The sequence below is a fragment of the Lactuca virosa genome, chromosome 6 (assembly GCF_052849685.1).
Source record: "Lactuca virosa cultivar CGN04683 chromosome 6, Lactuca_virosa_CGN04683_v6, whole genome shotgun sequence".
Taxonomy (NCBI): domain Eukaryota; kingdom Viridiplantae; phylum Streptophyta; class Magnoliopsida; order Asterales; family Asteraceae; genus Lactuca; species Lactuca virosa.
The window spans coordinates 268,242,191-268,258,959 of NC_136431.1; the positions used below are offsets into that span (position 1 = coordinate 268,242,191).

The window sequence follows — 16,769 nt, forward strand, 5'->3', positions numbered from 1 at the left end:
TAAGGATAGAGGTATTTATAAGGTTGGAAGGCTGGATAAACAAACATCTAATGTTTTCCAGATGTTCATTGGCATTGCTGAATACTCTTCCCATGAGGTCTTCATTGTTGCCCCACCACTTCCACGTTTTACTTAAAATATGAACACGTTCTCATTTAATTTATGCTTTTAGCAGAACTATTTTATTCTCCACAACTTTGTCATATCTCATTTACTTAAGTTATTCTTATTGACGTATGAAACCAAGACTATGAATGTCAGCCTTCAAATATATTATTCATGTATCACGAGGAGCAGATTTTCTCATTTATACGAACGATTGATTTTGGAAAAGTATATTGTCACAATTTTATCCGGCTTCTCTTCCATCTAATATATAATGTTTTAATATCCAACAAACATTATTATGAAAATATTTAACATGTAGATAGTCATGAAACATTAAACAATATAAGGAATCAATTGTGGTTTTATTAACCGGTCAACCTGAGAACATTTGAAACTTACATCTAGAAAGTAACCAAAATTAAGAAGTACTACAACTTAATAAATATTAAAATGTTCATGTACTACCATGTCATCTAATGTTTTGCTCTAGAACGCATCGTCTGTTTAATGTGTCCAGTTGAGAAGATTCCACCATCATCAACAATATAACATAAATATGTTAGAAAACAAAAATTCTGTTTCCCGACAAAATTGCATATACCGCGTATATGCAAATGATGTGACTAACCAGTCTACCAAGGTGTAACATCCGGATTTCCAAGCATGACAATTTGAGTATTTCTTTCTGAGTTATGAGGAGGGACTCGACGAGTTGACGACTAGACTCGTCGAGTAGGATCGCGATTTGCTGACTGGATAAATGAAGGGACTCGACGAGTCGATGGGTGGACTCGACGAGTCCGCGCTGTGGACAGAAACCCTAAATCTTTGGGGCCTATGCCCTATTTAAGGGTCCTTATAGCCCTCATTTGCGGCTACCAGACCAGAGAGAGAAACCCTAGAGAGCTTGAACGAATTGTGTGAGAGAGAAAGCCATTTCAACCCTTTTTGGTGTTGTTTTGCAAAGAAGAAGGTGTTTCCAGCTAGAGGAGGTCAAGAGGGTTGCTAATCCGTGGTTTCCAAGCTTGGATCTGTAGTGTTGAGGTAGCAAATCGATCCTTTCTCTGTTTGGTTTAAGATCCTTGAATTTTAGGGTTTTCTATACCCTTTATTGGCTTGAAATGTTGAGTATGTTGTCCCTTTGAGTGTTAGACTCTGGATCTGGACCTCTAGAGGTCCAGAGGGCCTTATCCACTCTGCTTTATGTTGGTTCATGGAGGGAATGATACTATGTTGCCATTTTAGAAGCCATTTCACCAAGGAAAGCCTTGTGTGCGTTGCATGAATGTCAAGACTGAACCTTTACGTGATTATTGTGTTTGGGAAGGTCAGATCTATAGGTTAGAGAAGCAGATCTGACCTCAGAAGGTCAATGGAGTGTTGTCATGGACGCTACTCGCCGAGTTCATAAGTGGACTCGATGAGTCGAGTCGGGGTTGCCCCGCGATTCGTGACAGGTGTAACCCGTCGAGTGAAGGGATGACTCGACGTGTCGAGTGAGGCTAGAAGGATTCTGGGGACCCGCGTGGACTCGCCGAGTCGCCCATGTGCACTCGACGAGTCGGGTCAAAGTTTGACCGTTGACTTCAGTTGACCTTAGGGTTTTGGTCAAGCTGACTCAAGAGAGTTCTGGGAGGGGTAGAATGGTCTTCTACCCATCATTAGAGATGAGATGATGAGAGAGTATTGATTAGGGATGTTATTCTGTTGATAGGAGGAGGCTAGATCGGGTATCCGAGCACGGGAGATTATCTGATATCGTACGAAGTGAGTCTTCTCACTATAATGTACCTAGAGTGGTACCTATGTGTGACCGGAAGGTCTTATATGCTATGAGATGTATGTGATGTATGCTGTTATGTGATATGTATGTGCTATGTATGTTATGAATGATAAGGACCGGAAGGTCATCATGATATGGACCGGAAGGTCGGGATGATATGGACCGGAAGGTCAGGATGATATGGACCGGAAGGTCATTACTGGTAGGCCCGGAAGGTCTACCAGAGTTGTGGGACGGAAGTCCTCTGAGACACAGAGACCGGAAGGTCTTATAGCCTTGAGTGGCATATGTGCGTATTGGTATTTTGGGGAACTCACTAAGCATTTATGCTTACCGTTTATGTGATATGTGTTTCAGGTACCAACGAGGATCGCGGGAAGGCGTCGACATGATTTGTACACACTGAAGGAGTTTGATGTATTGAGATTCTGGGATATGTTTTGTTATGATAACATTGGATACATTATGTTTTGATATTACCTTATGAATAAAAGTATGTTTTAAAATTGAAAATTTGTCTTGGAAATTTACGTTGTTACAAGTTGGTATCAGAGCCTTGGTTTGAGGGATTCGGATGCACCTTCGGGTGTATTTGAACTCAAACTGAGGATTTGAGAAAGTTTTTCATAAAAGGAACAATTTTTCTAAAAAGTAAAGGAAATTGAGGAAAGCGGAAAGAAGCAGTGTGTACGATCAGCCAGCGCCCGAACGGTGATTTCCCAAAATACCCTTACATTATGTGTTATGACATATGATATGATATGTTATGCATGCTAGGGTAGGCTAGGTATTCATATTAGGACTAGAGTGGCCTGATTTGTGATGCCTTACCCTAGGGGATTACTGCTGCTATGTGATGCTTCGAGAGTGAGTAGGTAGCAGTGAGGAGCTTATGAGAGGCATACCGAAGGGTAGCCTGTGCTTAGCGAGAAGTAGAGTACTTGTGATCTGGGATCCTAGGAGGAGGTCTTGGGGTGAATACTGATGCGGTGTGGACGGTAGTATAGGGCCCGTACTACTGGAAACACCGGATCAGTGAGCTGTCCAAGTAAGAATCCTTAGGGTACCAGGGAACAAGTAGGGTTGGGTGATCGAGTGCGAGTATACTCGATCGAGTCTCTGGTATCTTTGTGTTGTGTTTCAGAGACAGCATGGTGGGTACATGTCACACACCAGAGAGCAGCGGAGTTAGCGATGACGAGATTCGCAGGATGATTCATGATGAGGTGGCCGCGACCATACGTGAGGTCATACACGAGATGCTTGGGTCTATCGAGACCATGTTGATTGAGACGTTCGATGAGCGATACGCTGCTGTTTCGGAAGCTGCTGCTGCTGCAGCCACCGAAGCTGTCGCAACTGCTAGGCCACGAGGGGGTGACTCATTGCTGTACCGGGAGCTCAGCAACACGAAGTCACCAGGGTTTGATGGGACAGGATCCGATAGCCGCAAGAGACGATATCATGGTACGAGTACCATGATAAGTAGCAGATTGAGAAGTGATGTCGTGGTTCGAGTACCATGATAAGTAGCAGATTGAGAAGTGATGTCATGGTTCGAGTACCATGATAAGTAGCAGATTGAGAAGTGATGTCGTGGTTCGAGTACCATGATAAGTAGCGGATTGAGAAGTGATGTCATGGTTTGAGTACCATGATAAGTAGCAGATTGAGAAGTGATGTCATGGTTCGAGTACCATGATAAGTAGCGGATTGAGAAGTGACGTCATGGTTCGAGTACCATGAGTTGTATCAGGTCGAGAGGTGATGTCATGGTTCGAGTGCCATGATGTGAGGTGGATTGAGAAGAGGGAACATGGTTCGAGTACCATGATTCGTAGAAGATTAAGAGGAGATAACATGGTTCAGGTACCATGATCCATAGCAGATCGAGAAGTGGCCACACAGTTTGAGTATCCTGACATGTGACGGTTAGTGTTTCTAGTTATTCCGTGGGGAATTGTCTAGACTGAGATCAAAGGTGAATGAGTATGGGGCCAGAAGGCCATGATGAACAAGTTTTAGTGGAGCATCCCTTGAAAAGGGAAATCGAGTGAGCTCCGAGGGATTGTGGGTGATATGCCAGTTGGAGTCGCAAGACTCAGGGATGAGTAGGGATGGTGCGTTATGGGAGAATACGTTCTGGGCTGGGCAACCGGCCGATAGTGGAGAGGTCACTTCCTGTGACCCGAGTGGTGCTATTTCTGTTCCTGTGAGAGACATAAGAGGTGTAGAGATTTCAGTTTTGAGTTTGGGGGTGACCCCTGTGGGATTGCACGGATGGTGATCTTCAACCAGAGTATATGGCAGTAGGTCTGCCGCGAGGTAAAGATATAGCTTGAACAGGTCGTCAGTGAGGACTGAGATGGTCAAGGACCAGGATACACCCTAATTGAGTATAGTAGGGCATGTGTTAGCAGCAGCGTCGGACGATCAAGAGGAGTATATCAGGGCGGTGGCCTTATTGTCTTTTATGGGTATTAAGAGCGGAAATATGGTTTCTGCTCTTATGATAAGTGACGTGATGGAACGTTGGTTGAGGAGTCGATGATGAGGAGTACGGTAGATCATTACTTCCAGACTAAGAGTCAGGGTTAATATTGGACAGTTGGGAGGCCCGATGATGGAATGGTGTGAGATGCTGAATGACTAGAGGCAGTCATGGTGGGAGGTTCTGAGGATTTCATCTGAGTTTCAGGGCATTTGGAGCTGCTCGATCTCTGTTGGAAGATCATTGAGCGTTGCGTAGCACCTTCCAAGAGTAGGTGCGGTGATTACTGGTGGAAACAGTCGGTGTGATAGGTTGTTAGCATGCCGATTAGGGATGGTTCGAACCCTAAGTGGGGGAGAACCGGGTATTTTATTGAGGGGATCAGAGATTCGATCGAGAATGGTTAAGAGATCTGGATATAGGGACCGACGGTGCGAATTCATTGAGCCCAAGGTTGTTGGTGATTGAGACGAGGTGCAGAGCGAGATAATGCATGTGTTATGTTTGAAAAGGATGAGTGCCTCCACGGCAAGTGGCCGTTGATCGGAGACCTTGGGGTGAAAGGGAATTCTTCAAGGTCATAATGGTGAATTCGAGATGGTTGGCTCGTAGGGTGAGTTCGGCGGTTGAGAAATTCTGGTTCAATGATGGGGCTGTTATTCAGCTTGGAAAGGGCAGAAGTTGATTAGACAACCAATTTCAAGTTGTGGAACAGGAAGATCAGTGGATGAGACGAGACGTCGTGAGGTCCTATGTGGTGTATCGAGGTATCCGAATTTAATGCATTGGATTTCGGATAATTTTGAGTCTTGAGTGGAGACGGCAAGTGGTGGGTCAAGCATCGATGATTCCAGTGGGAGCCCTTTCGGTTAATGATAACAAGCGATATTGTCCAAGAATATGGATCGTAGCAGGGAAGGGTGTTTTGTTATGACGATTGCCGCCAGATATAGTGATGCATAATTTGGGTAAGTGCATACACCTATCTATGATCGATCCACGGATTGTGAATCAATCAGAGGTTGTTGTGATGCTACGGGAAGCCGTAGGTAGTACTCACTAGTCAGAGGTTGTTGTGATGCTACGGGAAGCCGTAGTACTCACTAGTCAGAGGATTGTTGTGATGCTACGGGAAGTTAGTACTCACTAGTCAGAGGTTGTTGTGATGCTACGGGAAGCCGTAGTACTCAGTACTCACTAGTCAGAGGTTGTTGTGATGCTACGAGAAACCGTAGTACTCACTAGTCAGAGGATTATTGTGATGCTACGGGAAGCCGTAGTACTCACTAGTTAGAGGTTGTTGTGATGCTACGGGAAGCCGTAGTACTCACTAGTCAGAGGTTGTTGTGATGCTACGGGAAGCCGTAGTACTCACTAGTCAGAGGATTGTTGTGATTCTAAGGGAAGCCGTAGTACTCACTAGTCAGAGGTGTGGTGATATTGCGGGAAGCCGTAGTACTCACCAGTCAGTGAGAGGTTGTGGTGATACTGCGGGAAGCCGTAGTACTCACTAGTTAGTGAGAGGTTGATGTGATGCTACGGGAAGACGTAACACACACTAGTCAGCGAGAAGTTGTTATGGTAAAGTACTCTTTGATCAGAGCAGGGCGTAGAAGAGTTTTAAAAATGGGGTGGCCCTAATTTATGAGTTTTGGGAACCTGGTGGTCGGACCAGGGGCGAGACCGGGGTCTCCTCAATGATAGGGATCCATTATGTTATGAGTAAGGTGTGGTCATCGAATCCGAAAGAATGGGATAAGTGAGGTACGCATGGGTTGCGGGAAATGACTTCTGAGTTGAGTGCTTCGTTGGGGCGAGTGGTTCCAACTCTGGGTCAGACCAAACTCTCGAGTTTGAGTTTAGCTCTGGTGGTGCGTTGGATAGGCGAGATGAGATTCTGGATTCTGAGGTGGGTTCCATGTTGAGGAGTATTTTTTGTCATCTGATGTCTTAGACCTGTGTGGGTCAGTACTTGGGTACGGGAGGTAGCACAAGTCGCATGGAACGATGAGTAACAAATGACAGAGGTCGGGGTTGAGTCGATCTCCAGTTGGGAAGGAAGCATTCGCTTAGGGTTAAGCGAACTTCGTTATTTGTGTGTCACATTGGGCCGATGTGGTTATAGTAAGAAGGAAACCATGGAGACGGTTGGGATAATGCAACGGATGATCCTGGAGGTTCAACTATTGGGTCGAGATCAGATCTGGTACTCAGTGTTAAAAAGGGATACGAGGGATGCAACTGAGGCTTATGATTTTAGATGTCTGAGGACTTCTGAGCGAGCATGATTCTCTTGCGTCAGAGAACAGGATGTTGAAAGTTTATTGTTCGGATGGATTCTGATACTAGTTCAGTGGATGCGCCCTGGTGGGATGTAAACCCTTTCGTTCCTTGGGGCGTGATTCAGACTGTTTTGGTACGTTGGTATGAGCGATCGGTAGCCGATTGTCGGATGTTGTTTTGTGAGAATCAGAGGAGCTGTGAGTTATTAGGGTTTGATGTCCGAAGAGCGAATATCATGGTGATAGCGTGAGTGGGCGGTCTGGCGGCAGGCTAGGCCACTAGAGTTTCCCGGTTCTGGGAAGGTCAGAAAGGGGTATCTTAGCGACATAGGGGACAGTTTTGTTCCAAATTTGGAGTTCCTGGTCGGATCCAGGTATTCATGGAGAAGGATATCGTTTTGGTGTGAGAACCTCTCAGTGGTGCTTTTTGAGTGTTTGGTTTCTAACTATGTTGGTGAGGAGCGATTTCGAGGGCGAAATCTATTTCAAGTGGGGGAGAATTGTAACATCCGGATTTCCAGGCATGACAATTTGAGTATTTCTTTCTGAGTTATGAGGAGGGACTCGACAAGTTGACGACTAGACTCGTCGAGTAGGATCGCGATTTGCTGACTGGATAAATGAAGGGACTCGACGAGTCCGTGCTGTGGACAGAAACCCTAAATCTTTGGGGCCTGTGCCCTATTTAAGGGTCCTTATAGCCCTCATTTGCGGCTACCAGACCAGAGAGAGAAACCCGAGAGAGCTTGAACGAATTGTGTGAGAGAGAAAGCCATTTCAACCCTTTTTGGTGTTGTTTTGCAAAGAAGAAGGTGTTTCCAGCTAGAGGAGGTCAAGAGGGTTGCTAATCCGTGGTTTCCAAGCTTGGATATGTAGTGTTGAGGTAGCAAATCGATCCTTTCTCTGTTTGGTTTAAGATCCTTGAATTTTAGGGTTTTCTACACCCTTTATTGGCTTGAAATGTTGAGTATGTTGTCCCTTTGAGTGTTAGACTCTGGATCTGGACCTCTAGAGGTCCAGAGGGCCTTATCCATTCTGCTTTATGTTGGTTCATGGAGGGAATATGACTATGTTGCCATTTTAGAAGCCATTTCACCAAGGAAAGCCTTGTGTGCGTTGCATGAATGTCAAGACTGAACCTTTACGTGATTATCGTGTTTGGGAAGGTCAGATCTATAGGTTAGAGAAGCAGATCTGACCTCAGAAGGTCAATGGAGTGTTGCCATGGACGCTACTCACCGAGTTCATAAGTGGACTCGATGAGTCGAGTCGGGGTTGCCCCGCGATTCGTGACAGGTGTAACCCGTCGAGTGAAGGGATGACTCGACGTGCCGAGTGAGGCTAGAAGGATTCTGGGGACCCGCATGGACTCGCCGAGTCGCCCATGTGCACTCGACGAGTCGGGTCAAAGTTTGACCGTTGACTTCAGTTGACCTTAGGGTTTTGGTCAAGCTGACTCAAGAGAGTTCTGGGAGGGGTAGAATGGTCTTCTACCCATCATTAGAGATGAGATGATGAGAGAGTATTGATTGAGGATGTTATTCTGTTGGTAGGAGGAGGCAAGATCGGGTATCCGAGCACGGGAGATTATTCGATATCGTACGAGGTGAGTCTTCTCACTATACTGTACCTAGAGTGGTACCTATGTGTGACCGGAAGGTCTTATATGCTATGAGATGTATGTGATGTATGTTGTTATGTGATATGTATGTGCTATGTATGTTATGAATGATAAGGACCGGAAGGTCATCATGATATGGACCGGAAGGTCGGGATGATATGGACCGGAAGGTCATTACGGGTAGGGTCGGAAGGTCTACCAGAGTTGTGGGACGGAAGTCCTCTGAGACACAGAGACCGGAAGGTCTTATAGCCTTGAGTGGCGTATGTGCGTATTGGTATTTTGGGGAACTCACTAAGCATTTATGCTTACCGTTTATGTGATATGTGTTTCAGGTACCAGTGAGGATCGCGGGAAGGCTCCGACATGATTTGTACACACTGAAGGAGTTTGATGTATTGAGATTCTGGGATATGTTTTGTTATGATAACATTGGATACATTATGTTTCGATATTACCTTATGAATAAAAGTATGTTTTAAAATTGAAAATTTGTCGTGGAAATTTACGTTGTTACACAAGGACATTTCTCCCTCAAAAACGTAGTTTAAAAAAAATCCCGAGAAAACCAATTCGTTCCACTGTTATTAATAACAGAAGAAAAAAGAAAAAAAAACGCAACCCTGAAAACTTCCAAAACCGGGAATATCACTAATCTCACAACGCAACACTATAAAAGTGACTTGTCTATTTACTATTTTCTTCATCTTCCATACCCTCAAGAGGAAATTGTATCTACTCTCATACCCTAGAATCTAGGGGTGTGCAAAAAACCGCACAAACCGCACAAACCGCCCGCACCGCACCAAACGCACCGCATAATGCGATTTAGAATTTCGTGGTGCGGTTTGCGGTTCGTCATTTTATTAAACCGCACTATGCGGTGTGGTTTGCGGTTTGTATTTATAAAATCGCGGTTCAAACCGCACCGCACCGCATGTTATATATATATATATATATATATATATATATATATATATATATATATATATATATATATATATACTTTTTTTCTTTACTTTGTTATAATTTCAAATCACGATTTAAAAACGATGTATTTAAATATATTTCTTACAATAATCAAATATCTATAACGTAACATTAAATCACTATTAGATCAAGATCTCATAGTTTACAAGAATATAGCAACTATAACGGCAATATAAAGCAATAACAGTGACACCTACAAAACTATAGTAGCATGAATCACAATTTATTAAAAACGATTTAACTTGAAAATTGTATTTGTTTTTATAAAATAAAAGCAATCAATTTTTTTTTAACCGGGTCAGTTTTTTGGTTTTTTGATAGATTTAATGTTGAACAACTCATCAAACCGCACAAACCGCAACCAAACCGCATAAACCGTCCGCATCAAACCGCACCGCATAACGCGGTTTTGAACATTTGTGGTGCAGTTTGCGGTTTCTAAAATATTCAAACCGCATATGCGGTGCGGTTTGCGGTTTTGACTCTAAACCGCACCAAACTGCACCGCGCACACCCCTACTAGAATCTATGAAGTTTTTGAATTAAATGAAGTCGAACGAAGCCAACTAACTTGTAGACACTACTTTGTCATTATCTATCAATTTCATCACTATAATTTAAATACTCAAGCAATTAAGTTTTAATTGGTTATCTACCAACCAAAAGAAATCCCATAAGACCTCTTCATATCGTTTAAGAAACGTTTAGATCCCCTCTTACAACGCATCATTTTACGACAAACAAGTCCATCAATAATCCATTGGAAACCCCATTTTAAGGATGTTGTTTTGACAAAAAAAAAAAAAAAACAAAAAACAAAAAACAAAAAAAAACAAAAAACAATATATCCGTGGGGAGAAACCCATTTAGGTTATTGGAGACATGAGAAAGTTATTTTTCAACGACCGTTTCTTATCGAATTTTCCGGTGTAAAACCTATTGAAACTAGTGTCGACAGTTTATCGACAAATCGTAATTTTTAGCACTTTTCGACTGAAACTTGGTTCAAGGTAAGTGTCATGTCTCGAAGGGAATCTTAGCAAAATTGAATTTAGGTTACGGGTAGACATGGAAAAATGGGATGATGAAAGGTCACATTTTATGTTGAAAACATGGTGTTCCGAAGCTAATAGGGAAGAGGGAAGAGGAACCATCAAAACCTGAGTGAATTAAATGGTAAGGGTCTTAGTACGAAGGAGGACACAACATGGTTGAAGAAAAATATAAATGTCTTCTATGATTTGAGTACGATGAAATTGTTTTCTTACCGACTTAATATGGAAACATAACATAATGCATAATGTCGTTTTCCTATTTTCTTAAACATTATGACTTAAGTGATTCAAAACTTCATAATGTATTCAACATTGCTATAACACGGTTACCTGTTAGTGAAAATTTTCAATTTTCAAAGCAACCTCACAAAAATTAAAGCCACCAATGTACCGTCTGCCTTCTTGCATCATTTTAAAATTTATGGTATATTTTATTTTTTCTCTTTTAGAATTGCAACGTAGGAGAAAATTTTAAGGTTTATTTTTTCTTTCATTAAAATTCATGTTAACTTCAAATTAGTTTTGAGTGAGTAAGCATATCATTTAGTCATTGTTACACACAGTAAAAGTAAACATTAAATTAAGCATCTTTTTTGTTTACATCATACCGAATTCGGTCATTATTTTATACATCACTTAATGTTTGAGTAGAAAAAAAAATCCTACATAGATAAATTGTTATAGCTTTTATTTTTTAATTTATTATTATTATGAGTTACAATGATGGCATCACTAGTAATGAAAGCAAAACAAGTATCCATTTATTTTGGTGAAAAACACAAGAACGAAATCATTTGCATCTTTAGCGATGCATAATCAAAGCAATTTTTTATTGAAAACCATGGTTGCTAAAAAGATATTAGTAAGCTTCGGGATGAGCAATGGCATATGCCTCAATTGCCTTGAAGGTGTTCTTATATGCTTCTTTGGAACCGTTAAGAATATCTTCACTTAGCTGGGCATCAGGTTTGCAGTTAAACACAGTTGTATGCTTGTATACCAATCCACCGTTAGGAGATGGTACGAACTTAACATGATGAGTCGCCGAGTCAATAATGCCTAACAACGCATCACCTTCAAAGATTGTGTAACTAACACTTAGATTGCTTGTGTGGATGGCATCGATTCTGTTCTTTGAATTTTTATAAGGAACACCTAGACATACATTACAAAACACATTATGGAACCATTTATGAAAAAAAAACCTACTAATATGTAATACAAGATCCTTCCGGTACATGAATAATATATACTAAACACATAATATAAGTTATTTACGAAATACTAACCATCCCCGAAGATGATACTCTTGATGCTTCCAACACCACCATCACCTTCGATAATGCTAATGGATTTGAATGTTTTAGGGTCGACCTTTGGCGCGAGGGTGTCGAAATCTGCATAGACTTTAAAAAGTTTTGTAGACGGAAGGGAGGAAGAGATCTCAACTTCAGTGGTGATGACAGCCATTATTAACTAATTTCCAAAAAATGAAAAGTAAGAAGATGAATGTATTTGTTGCGTTGAGATTTGAGTAAGGATAGAAGTATTTATAAGGCTGGATAAACAAACATCTAATGTTTTCTAGATGTTCATTGGCATTGCTGAATACTCTTTCCATGAGTTCTTCATTGTTGACCCCACCACTTCCACGTTTTACTTAAAATATGAACACGTTCTCATTTTATATAGGCTTTTAGCAAAACAATTTATTCTCCACAACTTTCTCATATCTCAATTACTTAAGTTATTCTTATTGACGTATGAAACCAAGACTATGAATGTCAGCCTTCAAATATATTATTCATGTATAACGAGGACCAGATTTCCTCATTTATACGAACGATTGATTTTGGAAAAGTATTTTGTCACAATTTTATCGAGCTTCTCTTCCATCTAATATATAATGTTTTAATATCCAACAAATATTATTATGAAAATATTTAACATGTAGATAGTCATGAGACGTTAAACAATATAAACAATCAATTGTGGTTTTATTAACTAGTCAACCTGAGAAAATTTAAAACTTACATCTAGAAACTAACCAAGATTAAGAAGTACTACAGCTTAATAAATATTAAAATTTTCATGTACTACTATATCATCTAATTTTTTGTTCTAGAACGCATCGTCTGTTTAATGTGTCCAGTTGAGAAGATTCCACCATCATCAACAATATAACATAAATATGTTAGAAAACAAAAATTTTGTTTCCCGACAAAATTGCATATACCGCGTATATGCAAATGATGTGATTAACCAGTCTACCAAGGACATTTCTCCCTCAAAAACCTAGTTTAAAAAAATCCCGTACAAAACAATTCGTCCAACTGTTATTGTAATAACAGAAGAAAAAAAAAACACAACCCTAAAAACTCCTAAAACCGGGAATTTCAGTAATCTCACAACGCAACACTATAAAAGTGACTTGTCTCTTTATTATGTTCTTCACCTTCAATAAATGAAGTCGAACACAACCCTAAAAACTCCCTAGAAGCTATGAAGTTTTTGAATTAAATGAAGTCGAAGCCAACTAACTTCTAGACACTACTTTGTCATTATCTATCAATTCTATCACTATAATTTAAATACTCAAGCAATTAAGTTTTAATTTGTTATCTACCAACCAAAAAAAATCCCGTAAGACCTCTTCATATCGTTGAAGAAACGTTTCGATCCCCTCTTACAACGCATCAATTTACGACAAACAAGTCCATCAATAATCCGTTGGAAAACCCATTTTACGGAACTTGTTTTGACAAAAAAAAACAAACAAACAAAAAAAACAAAAACAAAAAAAAAAACAAAAACAAAAACCAAAAAACAATATATCCTTGGGGAGAAACCCATTTAGGTTATTGGAGACATGAGAAAGTTATTTTGTCAACGGCCGTTTCTTATCGAATTTTCCGGTGTAAAACCTATTGAAACTAGTGTCGACGGTTCACCGACAAATCGCAATTTTTAGCACTTTTCGAGTGAAACTTGGTTCAAGGTAAGTGTCATGTCTCGAAGGGAATCTTAGCAAAATTGAATTTAGGTTACCGGTAGACATGGAAAAATGGGATGAAGAAATGTCACATTTTATGTTGAAAACATGGTGTTCCGAGGCTAATAGTGAAGAGGGAAGAGGAACCAACAAAACCTGGGTGAATTAAATGGTAAGGGTCTTAGTAGGAAGGAGGGCACAATATGGTTGAGCAAAATTATAAATGTCTTCTATGATTTGAGTACGATGAAATTGTTTCTTATCAACTTAATATGGATACATAACATAATGCATAAAGATACATGATGTCGTTTTCCTATTTATTTGAAACATTATGACTTAAGTGATTCTAAACTTCTTAATGTATTCAGCATTGCTATAACACGGTTACCTGTTAGTGAAAATTCTCAATTTTCAAAGCAACCTCACAAAAATTAAAGCCACCGAGTTACCATCTGCCTTTTTGCATCGTTTTAAAATTTATGGTATATTTTATTTTTTCTCTTTTAGAATTGCAACGTAGGAGGAGAAAACTTTAAGGTTTATTTTTTCTTTCATTAAAACTCATGTTAACTTCACATTAGTTTTGAGTGAGTAAGCATATCATTTAGTCATCACATTAGTTTTGAGTGAGTAAGCATATCATTTAGTCATTGTTACACAGTTAATTTAAACATTAAATTAAGAATCTTTTTTGTTTACATCATACCGAATTCGGTCATTATTTTATACATCACTTAATGTTTGAGTACAAAAAAAAAAATCCTACATAGATAAATTGTTATAGCTTTTAATTTTTAATTTATTATTATTATGAGTTACAATGATGGCATCACTAGTAATGAAAACAACCAAGTATCCATTTATTTTGGTGAAAAACACAAGAACGAAATCATTTGCATCTTTAGCGATGTATAATCAAAGCAATTTTTTATTGAAAACCATGGTTGCTAAAAAGATATTAGTAAGCTTCAGGATGAGCAATGGCATAGGCCTCAATTGCCTTGAAGGTGTTCTTATATGCTTCTTTGGAACCATTAAGAATATCTTCACTTAGCTGGGCATCAGGTTTGCAATTAAACACAGTTGTATGCTTGTATACCGATCCACCGTTAGGAGATGGTACGAACTTAACATGATGAGTCGCCGAGTCAATAATGCCTAACAACGCATCACCTTCAAAGATTGTGTAACTAACACTTAGATTTCTTGTGTCGATGGCATCGATTCTGTTCTTTGAATTTTTATAAGTAACTAGACATACATTACAAAACACATTATGGAACCATATATGAAAAAAAAACCCTACTAATATGTATTATAAGATCCTTCCGGTACATGAATAATATATACTAAACACATAATATAAGTTGATTACGAAATACTAACCATCCCCAAAGATTATTGTCACACCCCCAAACCAAGGATGGCGGAAACGTCCGGGGGTGGCGGACTTCATGTATAGTATCATAACAACGAGTATGGTAATAAATTATAATAAACAAAGTTTATATCCATTGCATACAAACATTTTGATAAACTATTGTAAGTATAGTTTATGTTCACTACTACTTGTAGTGGTGTTGATTATGATGGCATGTGCGGAATTAGAAAGATTTAGTGAATCATCATGTAAAATCAAGAACACAAGGAGTAAATAATTCTGTGTAAGCTCATATTAGATCTAGAAAGGATATACAAATGGGTTTGTACAAAGTTTCTCTCTCTAGTCTAACACTCCAAATGGTTCCTTACATAATGGGAGTCACTCACTTCCTATTTATAGGAAAGACTCAACCCATTTACACATACAAGAGGGTAAGCCTAAAACACTACATCCAAGAGTGACTTTGCACCCTAACATTCTCCCCCTCAAAGTTAGGATTGGATGTCCGGCTTCAATCTCCAACGAGCTAGCGCGATCAAGACCAAACTCCCCCTCGAAGTAACACCAGTCTTCAAATCCGCAAATGAATATTCGACAAACCCGAGAAGCTTCAGATACCCATCATTCTCCCCCTTTTTATAATCAAAAAATGATTATAAAACCCACTAAGGGTGAGAAGCGCCCGAGGAATAGTCTTCACGATACTCCCCCTTGATGTGTACCAAAAATGAATCACCAAAAATCTTGCATGGAAAAACAATCACGAAAAAGCCACAAAAAATTTCCAATTTATGAAAATTTTTGACTTTTTGGGTGAAAGTTGCAAGATTTTTCAAAAACCGGGTATAAATCGTCACTTTCTGAAACTTGCAGGGACCCGTTGCGCCAAAAACAGCCAAATATGCCAAACTCTAGCCCATTTGCGAAACTGGGCATAAAGCATAAATTCGTACAAACTGCAGGGGCCTGAAATGCATATTCTTCAATTTTCAGCAAAAACAATCCTTTTTCGAATTTGGGTACAAACAGCCAAACATTCGAAACCTTAGGGACTATTTTCGAAAGATCTGCCCTTTGTCTTCCAATCATACGAAGATTACGACCAAACATTCGAAGAGTTGAAAAAACTGTCACTCTTTCGTAAGATCAGGGGTGATTTTCGAAAATTCTGCTTTTTCTTTACAAAACTAACGAACTGTTGCTCGCCTTGTAAAAGGTGTTAAACTATCAAAATTTCAGGGGCCATTTTCGTAACTTTTGGAACCCTTCGTTAAATCACAGCACACAAAATTTCAAAACACACGAAATCATCTCTACCCATTTTCTCTCTCCCCTTCGTATGAAACTGCATCTTTCGTTCGTTCAACAGCAACTCAACATCCAGTCTTCGTACGAAATCAAAGCCTTAGTTCTTTGAAAAAATCTTCGTTATTTCCAGTCCAACCATTCGATCATTCGTTCACAATCAAAATTTCGTTTGTCAAGTATCAATTTCACAGCCTTCATACATCAACACAGTTCTTCCCAAATCAAAATTATCGATCATCAAGAACAAACACATCTTTTCGTCACTGAACAACCCATCCTAGTTCGTTTCCAAACCAAAAAATCCAAATCCAAGTTCTTTTCGTTCCCAAACCATCGATGCGAACATCAATCGATTCCAACAAATTCGACTCCAAACAACCAAACCAACATCATACAAGTCGAAATTTGTTTCAATCCATGAGTTCGACTCCAAGCTAACAGATTTTGGCAATCGAGATTACCATCAAACCCACGATCGACTCCAATTCTCCCTTTCTTGTAGATACGAAAGAATACAAAATCGACTCCAAAATCAACATCATTTACAATCGATTCCAAAACATCATCTTTAGTCCTTCATTTTCAGTACCAACCATCGACTCCAATCAACTTACAGAGTTCGTCATCAAGAACATCGACACCTCCAGATTCGAAATTAAACTGAAATCAGATTAGATTTCGACTCTTTCAACCGCAAAACAACTTGTAACTATCGATTTGATCATACGATTCACCGATTCATCTCCTGAAAT

General features: G+C 39.8%; 1 protein-coding gene across 1 annotated transcript; it reads right to left on the reverse strand.

Moving 5' to 3' along the window:
• Positions 1 to 11,069: 11,069 nt before the first annotated feature.
• On the reverse strand, positions 11,070 to 11,872 carry LOC145120242 (root allergen protein-like). The gene is made up of 2 exons (XM_079056059.1): positions 11,620 to 11,872; positions 11,070 to 11,485 (listed from the first exon to the last, which is right to left on the reverse strand). The coding sequence occupies exons 1-2, from the start codon at positions 11,798 to 11,800 to the stop codon at positions 11,190 to 11,192; spliced, it is 477 nt and encodes a 158-aa protein (XP_078912185.1). The 5' UTR covers positions 11,801 to 11,872; the 3' UTR covers positions 11,070 to 11,189.
• Positions 11,873 to 16,769: the final 4,897 nt, after the last annotated feature.